General features: G+C 40.1%; 1 protein-coding gene across 1 annotated transcript in view; it reads right to left on the bottom strand.

Moving 5' to 3' along the window:
* The window catches only part of COLEC10 (collectin subfamily member 10), a 48,883-nt gene extending 30,465 nt beyond the window's left edge, over positions 1–18,418 (bottom strand). The window contains exon 1 of the mRNA XM_002930154.3: positions 18,179–18,418. Within this exon, the coding sequence (XP_002930200.1) occupies positions 18,179–18,326 (148 nt within the window). The 5' untranslated portion in view covers positions 18,327–18,418. The remainder of the gene's footprint in view (positions 1–18,178) is intronic.
* Positions 18,419–19,910: the final 1,492 nt, after the last annotated feature.

Here is a 19,910-nt window from a genome sequence, read left to right as displayed (position 1 = left end):
AAGTGGATGGATTAAGTGGCATTTCTTTAGATAAAGTTAGTAGCAAATGTTTATCGAGTAATTATAACATGTGCCAACACTGTTCATCATCATACCAATTCTAGGAGGTGGAAACTATTATTGTGCCATTTTGTGAATGGAAAAACGGGTTCAACTAGATTAATTGCTTGCCTATTGTCATAGAGCTTATGGACGGTGGAACTAGGGTTTATCATGTGTATCTCTGTGCCACCAGATACCTACCAATAAGCAATTGTCCCTTCCAATCTAGGACTTTGTGACCCTTAGCAGATTTTGGAGTTTAGATAATTTGACATTGCACCACATTTTTCAGAGGGAAAAAAGGGAGATCCAGAAAGAATGATTGCTTTTGTTCCTTTTTAAAAAAGAAAAACGATGCGGAAGGAAAAAAAATAGCCTAGTATCTCAATGACTTAATTCACAGGGAAGGTATCCTTGAGATAGTTTGGTATCACTGAGACCTGGCTTTGCCACTCTCACTCGCTGAGGGAACTTGGGAAGTCCTTGACCTTTTCTAAGTCTTGATTCACTCATTTGTAGAATGAACAAAATACTATCTTCTTCAGAGGGCTTTAGGAAAGGTAAAATTAGAAAAGTATTTCCCCTTAAGAAGCCCTCTCTAACACTTTCAGGCTGTGCTAAATTCTCCCTTTAATTACCTTCATTGCTGAAAATAATGAACTTTATCCTGAGTGAGCCCATTTTTCTGCGCTGTTCCTTACACTCATCTGTGACCTGTGGGATGGCTGCAGTCATGGCTGATTTATTCTGGCATCCCCATCATTTGACACAGTGTTTGGCTCTGACGCTTGGTAAATATAGTTCAACTGGATTTAGCTTGTGAGCTAGAAAACATTTTACAAATGTAATGGTAGTGCCTATTGAATACTATGTGCCAAAGGGGCTCCTAGTCCTTGATATGCATCCTATTTCTTGGTCTCTACAGCAACCTTTGGATAGATGGATATTATTCTTAGCTCCATTTTACAGATGAGGAACTGGGAAAAAGAAAGGTGAAGTAACTTCCCAGGGTCACATAGCTTGAAAGTAATAAAGCCAGGATTCAAACCAGGGCAGTTGCCTTCAAAAGCCCATGCTCTGAACAAACTCTAGGATTGGGAACATTCATTTTTGGGTTTGGGATTGCTCTTCTGTATGAAGGGACCAAAGATGCATGTCCCGCTCACTAAAAGGCAAGATCAAACGCAGGCATGTACGTGAAGCCCTTTGTGAATCAGGAAACCATATGGATGTGAACGATGGTGCCATTATTATTTCTCCTCTCTCCCTCCTATGAGCTCTCCCATTCATTTTCAAGAAAGTATCTTAACTAAAAGCAGCCAGAAGAGTGACTTAGTCATCTACTGCTCCCTGGTGGCTCCTGATGGAGACCTGGGAGGGTGAAAATAGAAAAATTCCTCTTCTGACCTGGGTGCCTGCGTCCCAGCCCAGGTGGTGAGCAGGCTGGGGGCAGAGATGAAGTAAACAACTTGTGCCCTTGCCTTCAGCTTGTATCCTGGGATCATCTGATCTTTGGGACTTGCTTTAATGAGAACAGAAGAGAGGTATAAAAGCAAGCTTTGGAAAGGATCCCCCACGTGGCTCACAGTTGTCTGCTTTCATCCTCTTGGCAATATTTCATTGGATTAGTAGTGCAATTTAGACTTTCTTTTTTTTCTTTTAAAAATAGCTACTTACATTTTAAAATTAAATGAAAAGCTATCAATTGAAATGAACTAATTTCAATTTTACAAAAATGATTTGTTTCGGCCCCCCTAGGCCACCACCTTGCTGTGATAATCTTTCCAGCAGAATTCCAGCAGAGCACACAGTTGACCAATTTTTCTTAGGTGAAGTTTTTTTTTTCTTTTTTTCCCCAACAAGCAAAAAGTCTTTTACAATTAAATTCTAGTTTAAAAGGAAATAGCTGAACCTAGGTCAGTACCCCCTGCTCAAAGGAAGCAATTATTAAAAATTAGTGAATTGGTTTGGGAATGTTAAAGAAAATTCACTAGAAGCTGTACTTCACCCACTGCCAAAATAACCTTATGGACTACGGGAAAGTTGTTAGCAATCCTTTTCCTGATTAGCCTTAGAATTGAGTGGAGGAGGTGGTACGGTGTGCTTAATTCATGGGGCCAGGACTCTTCCCTACGATAAATCCTTCCCATCTCTAGCTACCCCTTCTTGCCGAATGCATTCTCACTCTTGGAAAGCTCTGTAGTCCTATCGATTATTCCCTGCACCTGTCATACATACCAGGTATATCAGAATGGTCATAAAATGGACTATCTCCCAGTACTTTGACTTCCTTGATCACAACCTCCTCCTTTCACTGTAATATTCAGCCAACCTCAGGACCTACTATTTTTTGCTTTCTCTCCATTCACTACTTTATCTGTCTCTCTGTGCCTTTACCTACCTCCCTATGTGTCCTGAATTCTTTCAGCTCAGTCATTCCCACACAGCTGTCCCTAAGGCAAAAGGAGTGCTCTCCTTTGGTGAAAAAGGCTCTGGAGCAAGTTATATCATTTTTCTGAGTCTCCATTTCATCCATTAAGTTGAGAAAAATAATCACTACTTCATAAGCTTGTTGTGGCCTAATGAGGACAATACATGAAAAGTGTTCCACACAGTGCCTGGTGCATGGTAAGATTATCTGTTCTTCTTTGAATGAGAACAGAGGGGAGGCATAAGAATGATTACCATCGTCCTCATCATCACTAGAAATCACATCTCTTTTAAACCTTCCTTTATATTCACTACCTCCATCCTTACCCAATGATCATCACTTACTTTTGTACTTGACCATGTATACTAAGTAAATTTTCACACAGTTAAAGATAAATAGGGGCACCTGGGTGGCACAGCGGTTAAGCGTCTGCCTTCGGCTCAGGGCCTGATCCCGGCGTTATGGGATCGAGCCCCACATCAGGCTCCTCTGCTATGAGCCTGCTTCTTCCTCTCCCACTCCCCCTGCTTGTGTTCCCTCTCTCGCTAGCTGTCTCTATCTCTGTCAAATAAACAAATAAAATCTTTAAAAAAAAAAAAGATAAATAGAAATAAATATATACCCATTACTGAGATTTAACAATTAACATGTTACCATTGTTTCATCTATGTATTTTTACTGATTTTTTTAAAGTAAATTACAGACTTCATGACATATCTTCCTTAAATACTTCAGCAAATCTCCAAAAGGTAAGAACATTCTCCTATGTACACAGAAGAGCATTATGGCGATCTTGAGTTTGGTCTGGCTTCAGGGATTTGCTAAAGTCACCTTTATAGAGTTCTGTGACTTTGTCCATCTTCAGCCCATACTACTGTGCTGTATATAAACCAAGAGAAAAGAGGTGAGCACTTAGAAAGAGGAGCAGACAGATATTCAGAGGAGTAAACCTGGGTTCGGTGAAAACAAATCATGACAAAAACTCCATTTTTTCTTCTGAAAGGACTACTAGTAAATCAAGAAACTGCCTTGACCAGAGTGGCTAGAAGAAGACACATGCCCATTGGTCATTCACAGAAGACTGCAGTTCCTGTGACGCTGGGGTAATACATTGGTGCAACCCATGGGCTTCGCTCTTACAGATCCTGAATTCGATTCCTCATTGTATCCCTTTCCAGCTTTGTGAACTTAGATGTGGTATTTAACCTTTCAAAGTCTGGGGTTTTTTTTAAAGATTTTTTAAATTTATTTGACAGAGAGAGAGACAGCCAGGGAGAGAGGGAACACAAGCAGGGGGAGTGGGAGAAGAAGCAGCAGCTCCCAGCGGAGCAGGGAGCCCAATGCGGGGCTCGATCCCAGGACCCTGGGGTCACGACCTGAGCTGAAGGCAGACACTTAACGACTGAGCCACCCAGGCGCCCCAAAGTCTCTGTTTTATCTGTAAATGGAAATAGAGTACCTACCTATTTAGTCTCCGAAATTCAGGGCTGTTTGCTTACTCTGAGACACATGGTACTTTGATTCATTTTGATAGCTTTGTGGTGGATATTGCTGGTAGACGAAGAAATCAATAAAAAGCTTTCATAGTTCCTTTTCTCCCCATCAAATGCATTGCCAGGTAATGTGGAGAGTTACCTGGACTGCTCCTGCCCGTTCCCTGAAGGCAGGATTTTTCAGCCCTTCAAAGGTCTTACACCCTAGAACTGGTGCCAAGCTTTGGTTAACAGGAACCAGCAGGAGAAGCTGATCTGTCATTTAAAACCAGGCCTCTGCAAGCATGGCTCACTGACCCTCAAAGAGAGCAGTGGTCATAAACTGCGGAGAGATTATAGACCCACGGTGACATTGCATCACAGCTCGCTTTCCTCTTTCGAGACACTAAGGGGTTTTTCTTCATATTTCTTTTAATGAAAGCATAAAACATGAGCAAGCATGCTTTCTAAACGAAGAATGATTTGTAGACATTACTTCGCATCTTCATTGTCATGCAACAACTTATCTGTGGTCAAGGGAGACCCAGACCCTGGCTAACCTGGCTTAACAACAACAACAACAACAAACAACATAATAATAATAAACACTATGTTCTATGAATAGAAAAAAAATCTTTCCATGACAGTAGGGCAGGGGTCCTCTAAGAGATTTTCTGAGGCTCTTCCCTAACACCACCTCACCCAGTTATGATGAGTGTGCATGAAATAAAACGATCCTTATAAAACAATTAACACCTTCCCGGATACATTTAAAGCATTTGCAAAATGTTTATTTTGGTCCTACAGCAGGGATATTATTACAAAAGAACTAAGTTCATTTTAGTCCGTAGGCAACTGCCTGCCTCTAAAGAGAAAAGCTGTCCAAGGGAGAATCTTATGTGGAAGAAAGCAGCTCTTAACCATGATGCAATTTGCCAAGGGTTTCAGCCTTTGGAAACACAGGTCTTTGGAAACCTGGTGCTGTGGGCAGAACAGGAGTTTTATAGTCTGTCATGGGCTGGATTGTTTCCTCACCCCCGGAATTCGTATGTTGAAGCCCTACTCCCGGTACTTCAGAATGTAACTGTATTTAGACATAAGGCCTTTAAAGAGGTGATTAAGTTAGATTCTCGCGGTACAGACAACCCTAATCCAATCTGACTCGTGTTCCTATGAGAGGAGGGAATTTGGACACACAAAAGGACGCAAGGGATGAATGCACTAACCCCTGTAAAGGCCATGTGAGGACACAGTGAGAAGGTAGCCATGTGCAAGCCAAGGAGAGCGGGCTTAGCGGAAAGAGACCAAATCTGTTGACTCCTTGACCTTGGACTTGCAGCCTCCAGAACCGGAGGACAACGACTTCCTGTTGTGGAAGCCACCCAGGTTGCGGTATTTTGTTACGGCAGCTCCAGCAAACTAATTCAGTCACAGAGACCTGGGCTCAAATCCTACGTCTCCAGTGAACAGCTCTTTGATGTTATACTACACAAGTGCTCTCTCTGCTTCCATTTCCTGAACCAGGAAATTGAGGTAGTTACACTTTTCTTACGGGGTTGCTTGAAGATTAAATGAAATTATGGATGGCAGAGCTCACAGAGATCCCTGTGTATTGAGTGTGCCCTTATCGATCCACTGAATATTAAGTGAAGAGGGGGAACCTACAGGTTTCACCTTCCTGGCACCCTCGATCTGTGCTTCTGGTAACAGCCCCACAAATCTCCATAGGAAACCACACTTGTTTATTCTTAGTGCATGTGGTTTGAACCTAACCCACAGTGATTGGTTCAGCAGTGGGCACGTGACCCAGTAGGAGCCAGGGAGTCTCAATTTGTAGATAAGCGTCATCATAACTCAAGCAGTAACAACTTTCAAAAATGGAGACTTGCTCTGTCTGCAGGGGTTGCAGAGAGGACAGACTAGTATTGAAGTGTCTGAATCTATTTTACCACCATGAAGGGAGAACCTTCTTTAGAATGAAGTCATCATCGAGGAAAGCGGAACCAAGGTATGAAGACTCAGTCCTAAGCACCTTGCTCCAGACCGGATGTAGCGCAGCTTGAATCCCTCCCTGTTATATGAGACTATACATTCCCCTTCTCTCCTCTGTCTGCTTGTTTAACCAGTTTAAGCTTGGTTTGTATCTGGTTTCTTTCACTTGCAAACACAAGTTTCCTTACTAATGTAACTACTAGACACAGATCAGGAAAATAAGGGCCTTCCTCTGTGGGGATCAAAACCTCAGGAGAGGACGGGCATGCCGGAAGGGTGTAATTACTGTGGTAAATGCCGGGAGAGCAGCTGTTCTGGGAGCATAAAGGAGGAAACACCTGCCTCTACCTGCTCACACCTGCAACTCTTCCCTGGTCTTTCTCGGGAAGAAGTCAATGGGATCCTTTGCATTGGGCTCCACCGGAATAAATTTATATCTTCAGGTAAGTGAAAAAGAAAATAAGCTAAAATACAAATTTGTCATTAGATGAGGGCAGGCTGGTACTAACACGTTCTCATCAATAAAGGTTCCTGTGGGTTTTTATCTTCCATCCAAACCTTGCATCCTCCAGGTTTGGCGCACCTGTTACCTCCTCTTCCCGGGAGCCCGCTCAGTGCACTTTCCTGCTGCCATCTCCCTCCTCAACCGTCAGGATTAGTCTCATTCCCTGAAGGGAACAGCCCTCGTACTCCATCGCACCCACCACACCGTGTCAGACGATGGGACAGGTCAGAGAGGATGCCCTGTTATTGCCTTTGAATCCCTAGCACTTGCATAGCCACTCAGATGCGACAGGTGCTTCCTGGATGAAGGTTCAAAAGGAATGGAATAACACCCTTAAAGATCGATAAATGTGAGCTTAATGACAATACAGTCAAATAAATGAGTCATTGATTAAAATGTTATTCCCACAAATGGCTGATTAATGAATGGACTTGAGCCAGCTGGCCAAGAGGTCTGTGTGATGGCTTGTAACCTAGGAGGGCAGCCAGCCGGGCTGTACTGTTCCCTCCACCCCATACTTTTGTTTTCTCCTCTTATTTGCCCTTGTTTCCCAATGTCCCCGCCATGCTCTCATCTCCCAGGCTCAGTCCCCAAATTGGTTTTGGCTGTTCCTCCTTCCAAACTCCCACTTTGATTCTTACTTTTTCTCACCTGTGTCCTTTCTTTTCCTCCCACCCCTGCTGCCATTATTCTACCTCTCCCTGTCCTCATACTCTAACCCCCATTCCTTGCAGGTGGTCCCTAACTGGTCTTCATGGTGTTTTATTCACTGGTGACTCCAAGTGCCTGGAATAGTGTCTGTTCAATGAATAATTGTTGAAATATTGGTTTCTTTAGAACTGAGCTTCACTTTTTCAAGCCATCTTGTAGACGGATCTTTATAAAATCACATTTTTATTACAAAACTGCCCCATTCAAAACATTTCAGCAGTTCCTCTGTGTTTCTAGGCCAAACCCAAACTAGTTAGTCGAGTATTTGGATTTTCACAAACTGGCATCAACGGAACCTTCTGGTGTTATTTTCTGACATTGACTTGCACAACCTTCTATGCCTGTTCAACTTGTTCATTCATTTTTCGTTAAAAGGTCTTTCAACTCATGCCCCCATTGAAAGGCTTTTCTCTCTGTTTAAAGTTCATCTCTCCAGAGGAAAAAAAATAGAAGTCATAAAAGAGAAGAAAGATATATATGACCATATCAGAATTTAGCAGTTCTTGTGTGATAAAAGAAGTCACATAACTATATTGAGTTTACAAACAAATATATAACAGACAAGGAAAAAAATCAAGCACTGAGACATACAAGATGATGAATATTCTTAACATGTGAAAAGCTTTTGCAAAACGACAGTAAGTGAAATAAAAAGATGATCTAAAAATATAAATATTAATGATAGATGAACAATGTCCATACTCACTATTAGTCAGAAAAGTATGTATGGAAATGTCTATTATCATATGTTGCCATCAGATTTAGTAATAATCTAAAAAGACTAATAGCACTCAAAGATGCCATGGATGCAGAAAGCACTCGGTCATTGCTTTTGGCAACATGAATTGCTACAGCATTTCTGGAAGCTAGTCTGTCAGTAAGGATTAAAATAAAGAATCCACACATTCCATTTTACCTTAGGGAACCTATTTTATGAGAATAACTGTAAGAACTAATGTATATACACGTGTGTGTATTTATATATATGAGAATGTTTGTAGTGGCAAAAACAAAAACCATAAACACTCTGAAAGTGTATCATCATGAAACTGATGAAAATACCGGGAGAAATATCATGCAGTTGCTAAAAATAATGAGTTCAAGAAAGACCTCTGAAGAAAGTATGATCTCCATGTTATATTATATAAAGAATGTCTCTTGGAGAGTCATGCATATGATCCTATTTAGAAGAAAGAATAAATAAGCAGAAAGAATATAGAGAAACTTGTTAATACCAATCTGTTAATGATGGTTACACAGGAGAAGTGTAGAAAGGGAAGAGTAACAGTGAAAAGCGAGAACATTAGCTTTTTCTTTACACATCTTTATTCTGCACGTATTTACACATGCTGTATGGTTTTTAAAATTATATTGTTTATTTAAATTCAATTTAGTTAACATATACTGTATTATTAGTTTCAGGGGTAGAATTTAGTGACTCATCAGTTGCATATAACACCCAGTGCTCATTACATCGAGTGCCCTCCTTAGTGCCATCACCCAGTTACCCTTCCCTCCACCCACCTCCCCTCCAGCAACCCTGTTTGTTTCTTAGAGTTCAGCGTCTCTTATGGTTTGCCTCCCTCTTAATTTTATTTTTTTTAATTTTTTTTTTTTAAAGATTTTATTTATTTATTCGACAGAGAAAGAGACAGCCAGCGAGAGGGAACACAAGCAGGGGAGTGGGAGAGGAAGAAGCAGGCCCATAGCGGAGGAGCCTGATGTGGGGCTCGAACCCGTAACGCCGGGATCACGCCCTGAGTCGAAGGCAGGCGCCCAACTGCTCTGCCACCCAGGCACCCCTTGCCTCCCTCTTAATTTTAATCTTATTTTATTTTTTCCTTCCCTTCCCCTATATTCATCTGTTTTGGTTCTTAAATCCCACATCTGAGTAAAGTCATAAGGCATTTGTCTTTCTCTGAATGACTTATTTTGCTTAGCGTAGTACACATGCTACATGTTTCAAAAAGCATGAAATACTCTTGCAATTTGAAAAATAAATCATAAAAAATGTAAAGAAACTGCGGACTTTCTATCCTTTCGTAAATTTTACCCACTAGTCTTGTCTCAAATTCCAAATTCTCTGAATTTATTGATAGAATTATTTCCTTGGTAATTTACCATCTGGTTCCTTGTTACTACTCTCTAATTGCTGCCTTAGAGTATTATTTTAAAATGCACTGTTATTTAACTTTTTGTATTAATGTCAACTACTTAGAGTGTAAGTTCCTTGTTTTGAGGGCAGATATTTTACACTTTGTTCTCAAGAGCTGCTCAAAACTTCACAATTTGCTCACTCGCTCATTCATTCCTTGAACAAATATTTATTGAGTCTCTACTAGCTACTAAGTCTTGTGTTGAGTACTAGGCATACAGCACTGTCTCAGACTAGACATGATCTAAGCCTAAAAGTTTGGTGGGAAGGAGACACCAAACAAGGTCTTATAAATGTCATGAGTATTATGAAAGAGAAATTGTCATGTGTGTTGATGACATCTAACAAGGTGAGATGTTAAAAGATCAATGATCTTTTTTCTTTTCCCTGGTAAGAAGATTTGGCTTTTATTCATCTATATGTTCTCTCCTCAGATGATAAGATAATGTATCAAATAAGGAAATAGAATAGAAATGCTTTTTCTATATTAATACACTAAACAATGTAAGGAAATATGTAAGTACATATATTGTGATTAAGTTATCTAATAACAATATCAATGACAATATTGACAACAAATATGCTTACTAGGTGCTTCTTATGATCCAACCCAGTTGTTGATATGCATGACTATGATGTCAACCAATCCTTCTATTGTGCCCCATCAATGTCAGAGACCCATGAAATTTATTCCCCCTTCAGCTAGTTCTTGTATAACCTAGCAAAGAAAAGAGAGGATTTCAAGGATCCTGCAATGTTTCCTACTTGAATTATAAAGCACCTCCTCTTTGTTTTCAGGTTTATTTGGTTTAAGAAGAATTATTACTTGGAACCTGCAAGTCTTTTGTAGTCATTGCATGTCTGAGTAACAGGGAGAAAAAAAGAAAACAACTAACATTGTACTTAATGAAAAATACAATATTAAGGTTTGTTGGGCAGGTTTTCTTCCTCCTGCACGTATCATTCATTATTAAAATGCATTCAGAGCCAAGTCAGTAGAAACAAATGCACGGAGGAATCCCATCCACCCCGGACTAAGGGACGTGCTTCTGCAACGCAATGCAGTAGAAAAGAGAGGAAGACCCGGGATCTGAGGGCTTAGTTAAAGTCCTAGTTCCATCATTGGCTCACTGGCAACCGACTTAAATTCTATAAGTCTAAGTCTCCTTATTAGTAAACCAGAATAGTGAAATATCTCCCTCATGGGGTTTTTGAGAGGAGCAAATGTGATCTTGCATGTGAAGGGTCGAACGGTGCCTGGAATGCAGTGAGCACTCAAGAAATTTATGATATGACAGTATCATCCAATAGCCCACCCAGAATTTCTAGCCACTAGGAATTAGAGGGGTACAAAGAAGAGGCCAAGGGCAGGCAGTGCCTCTTTAGCCCATAACTTGGCTGTGCAGATTTGCAACTCCCTGGTTGATGTGTATTTTTGCTTCCACAGTTCATGCCTCTGGCATTGAAACATTTACAGCACTCTGTAGATGTAACATACAATATTCTGTCTAAAATTCCTTTCACTACAAAGTAGGGGAGAAACTAATGTAAAGAAAAAGAATAGCATTGTAACTAATAGCTATGCGATTATATCCCAACATCCCAACCCATGGACATCCCACCCATCTGTGAGAATAGCAGTGTCTTCCCTGATGATTCCACGAAATGAGACAAGTTACAAAAACTAAGAGTCAAGACAAATAGTGTGATTTGTTTTTGTAGAGAAGAAATGCCTGAAAACTATTTACGATATCTATTTTCAACTGCTTACTGGACTTTTCCATATGGATGTCCAGAGGCAGCTCAAACTGTTTAGAACTCATTATCATCTGCCAGTTTTGCTTCTGAAATCTCTCTCTAATCTCCTCTCTTTCTCCCTATCCCAACAGCCCTAATTCATCTCTTGGTTTTAGTTCATGTCCCACCAAGTGATTCTCACATCCTTTCAGTCCTTCAGGCTATCTTCAGCCCTGCCAAGAGATTTGTCTACCCGAAAAAAAAAATCTAAGTTGCTTCATTCTACTACTCAGACTTCCATTGGTTCTTCTGGTTTAAACTATCATTTGCCTAGTCAGACCTGATACAATCTTAAAACTTCTACAGAATAGCTGTGAAAAAAAAAAAAAAAAAAAAAAAAAAAAAAAAGAGAGAGAGAGAGAGAGAAAAAGAAGAAAGAAAACCCAAGGTATAATGAAAATTAGGTTAAAAAAGTGTGGTAAGTTTCCATTTACAATGAAGCCATTGGAGCTAGAATAGGGAAAACATTCTGCGCTCCACCTTATTAAAAGATTGGTTTATTTACCTAAAAGGAGGTAGAATAACACTTAGTTTCTCCTCCATTGGACACCCCTGTTCCAAGAACAGGTCTCCACGGACCTGAAAATAAAATCAATAACTTTGTTGCATTAGTGATGCATTTTGGCATGGCAGAGTACTGTGCCCTAACCTCCCACACCCATTAGTTTTTCTAATTCCAAAAAGTAAGATAGGAAGGAATACAGGAAAGCAGGCAGTAAAATGATGCATTTGGGGAGATGCAATTCTTAATGGTGAAGCCTTGCAGGCAGGTGCAGGAAAACCCTGGCATCAGTGAATGCTGAGCATTTTAATTTTGCATATTCTCATCCGTGCAGAGCTAAAATATTAAGAAAAACAGGAAGAGAGAGGAGGAGAAAGTTCCACGTTAGCATGATTAGGTCACCTTAGAATAAACCCAACATGATACTGCGTCCCTTTGAGGTCCTCTAAGCTAGGAAAGAAGGTCATATCCCTTACCTTTGGACATGCCATGTGAGCATTATGTCAGTGTACTGGGTTTGTGTCTATGGGCCAGTAGTGGCTTGGCCCCAAGACCACTGGTGCATGGTCTAGACTTGCTCTTCAAGTGCTGGGATAAATCCATTCTAGAGACTTTCTTTTGTAATCTCTCCAAGTCCCTCCGTCTCTTTGGGGACTTTCACTTTGGTCTGCAGCATATTGTCACACTTGCGGCATCACACCACCTGCCAAGCTCCCGTCGGACATAAGGGCCTCTTTGGTCACTCAGCATGTAGTCTGAGGGGGCGCAGTACTTGGGCTCTGGATGTCAAAATCCTTTTCTAGATTTTTGTTCATCTCAAGCAAGAAGAACCACATCATGTAAACTGTTTTTGACTGTGCTCCATACTGTAATGTCTTGCACATACACTCATCCCTGGCTGATGTCAGATAAATGACCCTCAGAAGCAATGTGCTTTAGTGCCTTCACTTTATTTTTTTATTCATCCCTCTCTTGAAATAAGGATAATGATTCCTATAGTATGTCAGAGGAGCTGGAGAAAAATAATTGATAAACCCTTTGTAAATTTTAAAGACGCATACTCATACTCATATAATCTGTTTAACAGATACAAGTATTCTCAAGTGGCCACAAGAGACCTGAAATAAGAGGAAAATATTCCTTAAAGGAAGAAAAAAAAGACCAAAAAGCAGGAAAAAACATTCTCATTTTCTCTTGAATTTTGCTAATCCATGGTTTTTGAATATTTAAAACGTCCTTGGCCANGATACAAGTATTCTCAAGTGGCCACAAGAGACCTGAAATAAGAGGAAAATATTCCTTAAAGGAAGAAAAAAAGACCAAAAAGCAGGAAAAAACATTTTCATTTTCTCTTGAATTTTGCTAATCCATGGTTTTTGAATATTTAAAACGTCCTTGGCCGTATGACAGTACTAAGTGCTGTGTGTGGCTTAACTCGTTTCTCCTCACCACAACCCTATGAAGTACTCTCACTTACCATCCCATCTTTTCTTACTGAAAAGACAACCGAGGTTTGGTTTTGTGGGTTTTAACCCATTCAATCCCATTACAGCCCTAGGGGTATTTACACTATTTTTATTCCTATTTAATTGATCAAGAACCCCAGACTCAGTTGGAGAACAAGGGGAAGAAGGCAATGGGTGAAGAGAAAGGGTGATCTCAAGTTTGTGAACTACTGACAAGAGTTGACTGCAGTGGGACCACAATCGGCAGGAAATGGCAGCAAGGAGCTGAAGGTGGTGTCATTTCCCTGGTGGATTTCTATTTGAGGAGCCGACTTTACAGTCTGTGAGCCTTTCAGTAGGGATGTGGGGAGAGAAGGCGCTTATGGTAATGGACAATGGAAGTTAAGGGGAAAAACAAGGGTAGCTAAGGTATATGTTACACGTTTTAATTTTCAAATTCAGCTTTTGAGATGGATAATGACATTCTCTCCATTTAAAAAATGAAGACACTGAGGCTTAAGGTCTCAGACAGGTAAGTGGCAGAGCTCAAGTTCAAAGTCCATGATCTTTGCCAACATTCAAGTACCTACTACTACTAGCATCTACCCTAGCAGTGATGGATGGATAGCCAAGTTATTGGGCAAGGCAGCTGAGGAAAGGGATGGCCTGGGTAAAGGATACATCCTTAGTAAAATGAAACACGCCAGTTTTTTTTTTATCATTATCATTCAATACCTCCTGACTCATCTTTGCGCACACCTTGATTGACTGGAGTTTTACTCTTCCCTTTCTGGTCTAACCTTGAGATGCTTTCTTGGCATCTACCCAGAGGGAAAAAGAGAGGAAAAAATGGTTCGGAATACCTTGGCCAAGCCACTTAAAAGTTTGGTCCGTCTTTGTGCGTAAAATACATATTAAAACTCTCAGTGAAAGAATATAGTGAATTAATACAGTTAATATAAAGGTTTTGGGAAAATACCTACTTGCTTAACCTCTCTGATAAAGCCGCCAAAAAGAAATTAGCAACTTAATTTATATCAAGGCGACCGAGCTAAAACAATTCCGTACGACGTTTATACATTGACCTCACAGAACTCCTTTTCTAGCGTTAATTTGGAAAACTAAAGGAAGGGTCATTTCATGCTTAATGAGAATGATGAAATGAGGATGATGATATAACATGGCAGAATGGAACAATGACTGGCCTGGTGATTGGAAAAGGAGTTCCAGTTCTAGTTCTGCCGCCAGTGAATCACTGTGTGACCTAGAACAAGTTGCTTCAGCTTTAACAAATGCAAAAATAACTGGGATTAGACCAATTTACCTCTGATAGTTACATTACGGGTAGTAAAACTTCCAATTTGGCTGTGAAAATGATCCAGACATTCCTGGGCACATCTGGCCATCTGTTTGGGAAAGTCACAAGAAGGCTTCTTAGCACTAGAGGCTGAGAAGATGCCTGGAAATAACTCAAGTTGTGCCAATTGCTAGGATCCAGAGAGTGAGGGGGTATCTGGTAGGACCTACTGTGCAAAGGGCATTTGAGCTAAAACCTAAACGAAGAGAAGGAACGACCTTTGGGAAGATCTGGGCTGGAGCATCAAGTACAGAGATCCTGGGCCAGGACTGACAGACAAAGCAAGGATCCTGAATCAGACTACAAGTGGAAAAGCAGATTGATGTGGGAGCAGTAGGGAGAAGCCAGATGGATTGCAAAGGAACTTTTAGGCCACACACACAAAAGTCTTTGGGAAAAAAAAAAAAAAAGCTCCTAAACACAAAAGCTAATGGAAGCCAACATAAGCAATAAGGCAAAATATCTTTAATTTCCAAACAAACTAATGAAGTAATGGAGTTGATTATCAAAGAGGAGGCATATCATTACTTTCAGCATATTTTAGTATCCAGTACAATGTTGAGCTGTGAGGTTGCATGAACGCTAAGTTCTTAGACATTGTGGCATGCATTTCTTATCACATAGGGGTCAGCGGACTATATTTTCAAACCTGATTCTAAGAGAAACCAGTGGATGTCATGGAATGGCACTGGATCCGCAGCCAGAAAGCCAGGGATAAAGTTCAAGGTGCATGTCTGTTCTGTAAGTATGTGAGAGACCTTGAGAGCTCCCCTTGGCCTTGTTGAGATTGTTTCCTTACCTTTTAAGTTTAAAGTAAGTGCTACCACATAGGGCAATTGTGAAAATTAAACAAGATAATCTACTTGCAAATACTTTGGAAATTGTGAATCATCACTCAAATATTTCTTATTGCTCTTAACATTTCAACATTTCTTGTTAAAATTTCTTGCCACTGCTGTTTTCAAGGAAAACCACTAGGGGTCAGAATTTTACACCAATTGTTTCAAGAAACGATGCAGGTGTGAAAAAAGTTTCTACCAAACATAAAATAATAAATTTTAGGCATAGAGAGAAAAATAAAGATGGCTTTCAACAAAGAAGTTTTGGTAATTGGAACACTGCTTATTCCCAAAATTGTTACTCAGCTGACTTAGATAAATAGGGAGAAGAAGGAAAGATAAACAGAATTTAATTATCTATTTATGATGTCTACACGGCTTAAAGTTTACATTTGTTAGCTTATATTATTCTTAAAACAGTTCTCTAATGAAGCTCACTTTACAAATAAAGGAACTGAAGCATAAATAGATGTAATAGCATACTGAAGATCAAACAGAATTAATTCAATATCTTTCTTCCTACCAAGTCATGCTTGGGAAATAATGCAGTAAAAAAATCAGTGAGTCTGTCTTGGACAACATATTATATGACAGGTTAACATTACTTGTTTTCCACCTGCAACTCTAGATAGTTTATTTAGTTCCCAGTCTCCCAAATGAATTTAAGGAAAACTCCTTTTATTGTTTCTCAGAGTATCTAGAAGTTTCTGAGCACAGTGCTGGTAACTACGGTATTGAGATAATTAGCCACGGAGAAACGTATACACCAGCCTGCTCTTAGGAAAAATACATTGAACAGAAGCAATAATTTCGTCCTTTAAAATGTTTCTTAAGCCATCAAGCTTTTCTTTATTATTAGTTTTTTTTTTTTTAGAAATAAATATGCAAATCTGCCTTGTTGGGGGGGGTAGGGAGGAGCTATTACCATGTTCATGAAGAAATGAGGTAGGGTAGATGGCAGTTTATATCTTGAGAGCAGACGAAGACTAAGCCTTGTTTTTCATTTGTAAGCACAGCCTCCAGCAGGGTGCCCAGGGCGGCAAAGGGGCGGTCGTGAACATGTGCATGCGCCTCCACGCACGCATACAGGCAATTTGCAAAGAAAAAACCGAGTTAACGGAGCCCTGAGTCTAAGAGTTTGCAATCTAGTACTCCGTTGGAAATGTAGACGTATTCTAGGACAAGGGCTTTAATTTGAAACCTTTAGCACCTGACATGGGCCTGAGATGCAGGAGGTATTCAGTACATTCCGTTCCAGAATTGTGGAATCTCTAATAAGAAGGGAACTTGGAATTCATTTTGATGCAAAGTCCTCAGACTCTGGGGGAAGAAATCATGCCAGGCTCCTAGCAGACTGCGTTCTGGACCCCCCAGCTTCTAGAGGGCAGGGGCTCAGGAAAAGAGTGAAAGATTTACATTGTTTGAGATCTTAGCAAGGTTTCCAGTGGGAAGGGGGGGGAGTTTTGCATTAAGAAATGAAGGCTGGAAGACCATGATGGACAGGCTGCTGGTACCCAATAAAAATTAATTGCCCACTCCTCCTTCCTAACTGTTTTCTCTTGCTATTGCTCATGACATTAGTATATGTGATTTAATGCATCTCTTATGCCCAAAATAATGCTTGGTGCTTAATAGGTATTTAATATATGTTGGCTGAATTGGAATAAATAGAATTGTTGTATTGGAATGCATGATATTTGGGATGTAATTTTGGCAACACTTTGTCCATTCGTCTTCTAGCTTGAAAGTTGTAGTTTCTCTGCAAGGAAAATTGTGTAACAGTGCTATTCTCAAATGGACTCTCCCATTTGCAGGGACAAGGAAAACTTTAATTTTCAGCATTTTCCATGATACCCCAGGAATAACACGAAGTTCCCTGTACATTATTGCAAAGTCCAGTAATAGTTTTAAGTCAATACTTTTATTTCTAATCAAAACTTTCTTTTCTGAACATTTGCCCTCACATTATTCATTTATTCACCCAAGAAATTATTTGGAAGCTCCAAGGTCTCATTGTTCCTCCCTGCGTTTATTTTATGGTATCAAAGGTCAAAGCTTGGATTGCAATCTTAGGAGGAAATTAATTCACTGATTAAGAAAAATGCACTTTGAGCAATACACATTTAAATAACTGACAAGCATAGGGCGATGTATTTCTGCTTTTTCTGAAAGACCCTTTTTTTCTACTTAAAATTTTAAGCAGCTGCAATTCTTCCACCCTATAGCCTGGAGAAACATAGCATGAATTACTAATAAGGGAGCATCAACTTGCACTGCAGTGACCACTTTCAGAACAAAAGGGTCAGAACTGAAACCAGGAAAACAGCAGCATTTTTTATCAACCAGTTGCTTGAAGCACATTTAGACCTTGGCTCTACTTGAAAAAATTCTGCAATAGTCCATCATCCTTCAGCTGAAGGCACTTGGCCCCAAAGACTCCACTTTCAATAAAGAAATTTCATTATACACTACCTGCAATCCTAGACAAAAATTTTCCTCTTCATAGGAAGCCCACTAATTGATGAAAGATATGAAAGATTTCATTTTCTCTTTACTTAGGTTTTGCCTGGTAACTACCAAAATCGGTGCTGAGAAAGGCATTGGAATAAAAACAGCCAAAGAATAGAGAGGGTCTTAAGGAAAGCATTCCCGAAAGACTAACGTCTTGGCTTGCATACTTTCCCCCTGGAACAGCATGGAGGAGGGAATTTTCCCGTGCCCTGGGTGAGGTCTGCCCCCTCCCAACATTCTCTTACCTAACATCAAGGAAGATTTTTACATAAATAACAGGCCATTGGTTTTCCAAAACAGAAGGAAAAGAAGGAGTATGCTAGAGAGAAGAGAAAGTCATTGAGAGTTACAGGAGGGTTGAGGGAGGAGGGAAGAGAGTTCACTTATTATATATGAACATTTTGTTTTTCTTTCCTCACCTTTGGGTCCTGGTGCAATTGTGTGTGTGGCACAGACTTCAGTGGTAGGACGACTATCCATGTCCAGACCCAGACTCTGAATTTGCAAAAGAAAGAGCACCAGAAGGACAGACTGGTTTCTTCGAAGCAGGGCTCCAAAGCTGCCCATTGCTGCGGTCCTTCAACAAAGGATTGCCCAGAAGTGCCAAAGAAATAGCTTTATTTTAAATAAAAACTTCTGCTTTAGGGAAGAAAGTAAAGTGTCTGGAGTACACATTCCAAAAAGGGCTACAAAGACAAGAAGGAAGCATATCCTAGGTTGTTTATTTTCTCAGTATTCCAAATGAACCATACATTGTCCAGACTGTTTATTTTCAAGTGACAACAGTTTACTGAAAGTTATCTCTGAACTAAACACTCGAGAAGAAATAACCCAGAGAATGGAGAGGCTAGAGATGACTTCCGCTCAGTACACGAGCTGACAACTTAATATCCCACATTGCATTTATATGCTGGGTTCCAGAAAGATGGAGCCAGAGATTGCTAGAATTACCTGCATGTTACGGATACACTGTGCAGGGCTTTGAGCTTTTTTTGTAAGGAAATAGTCGTTAACTGCTTGTGGCAGCTGAATACTAGCGGTCCAACTGCTCTTCGTGACCTTGTTTCCTTCTCTTGTTACAAAGAATTGTCTTGGGATTAAACCCGCAAGGAAAGAACACCAACTTTTCTGCAAAGCAATTTGGCAATAAGTATCCAGAATATAAAAAATGTTTATAGCCTTGGTCTAGTAATTGTCTTTCTGGTACACTATTTAAGAAAGTATTCTGAAATATGGACAAAGTTTTATTTGAGAAAATATGGGCAAAAAGGAGCGCCAGTTGCCTAACAATACATTATGGCTGGCAAATCATAGTAAATACAAGCATATGAGAGAGTACGACATGTTTGTAGCAAGTTTTTGATAAAATGGGGGGGAAGAAGTTTATGCTATTAGTATGTTTCTTAAAAAGCAGGATAGATATAGATAATAGAGATACAGATATAGGCATAATACAGAGACAGAAATACACATAGTTCTTCTTTTCTCTATATCCTATCATCTATCTATCATCTATCTATTGTCTATCTAGCTATCTATGATCTATCAATCATCTATCTATCTGTCTATCTATCTATCTATCTATCATCTATCTATCATCTCTCTCTCCATCTATCCAAACATCCAGCCATCCATCCTTCCATCCACCTACCTTTCCATCAACCCATGGCCTGTATGAATAGCCTAGGCTTAGTGAGATATTAAAAAACTAGAATTAGAATCATTTATAGGGCACCTGGGTGGCTCACTCCGTGAAGCGACTGCCTTTGGCTCAGGTCATGATCCCAGGGTCCTGGGATTGAGTCCCAGATCAGGCTCCCTGCTCAGCAGGGAGTCTGCTTCTCCCTCTGCCCCTCCCCCCTGCTCATGATCTCTTTCTCTCTTTCTCACGCTCTTTTTCAAATAAATAAATAAAATCTTTAAAAAAGATCACATATAATAGGGAGATGCCTTACCTTCTCTACTCTTGAGAAGCATGTTAGCTAAGAGTTAGGCCAGAAGGGGTTTTAGACCTCCATTCCTTGAAATTGGAAAAGAAGGACCTTACATATCCTCATAAGGGCTAATGAAGAATTGTTTCTATGAGATGTTGTTACAAGCAATTGTCAATCTAAGAAATACGGGGCATTAGTTTCCTAGGGCCGCTGTCAC

The sequence above is a fragment of the Ailuropoda melanoleuca genome, chromosome 9, assembly GCF_002007445.2.
Source record: "Ailuropoda melanoleuca isolate Jingjing chromosome 9, ASM200744v2, whole genome shotgun sequence".
Lineage (NCBI taxonomy): Eukaryota > Metazoa > Chordata > Mammalia > Carnivora > Ursidae > Ailuropoda > Ailuropoda melanoleuca.
The sequence above is the reverse complement of the archived record's forward strand: the minus strand, read 5'-3'. Positions and strand labels throughout refer to the sequence as shown.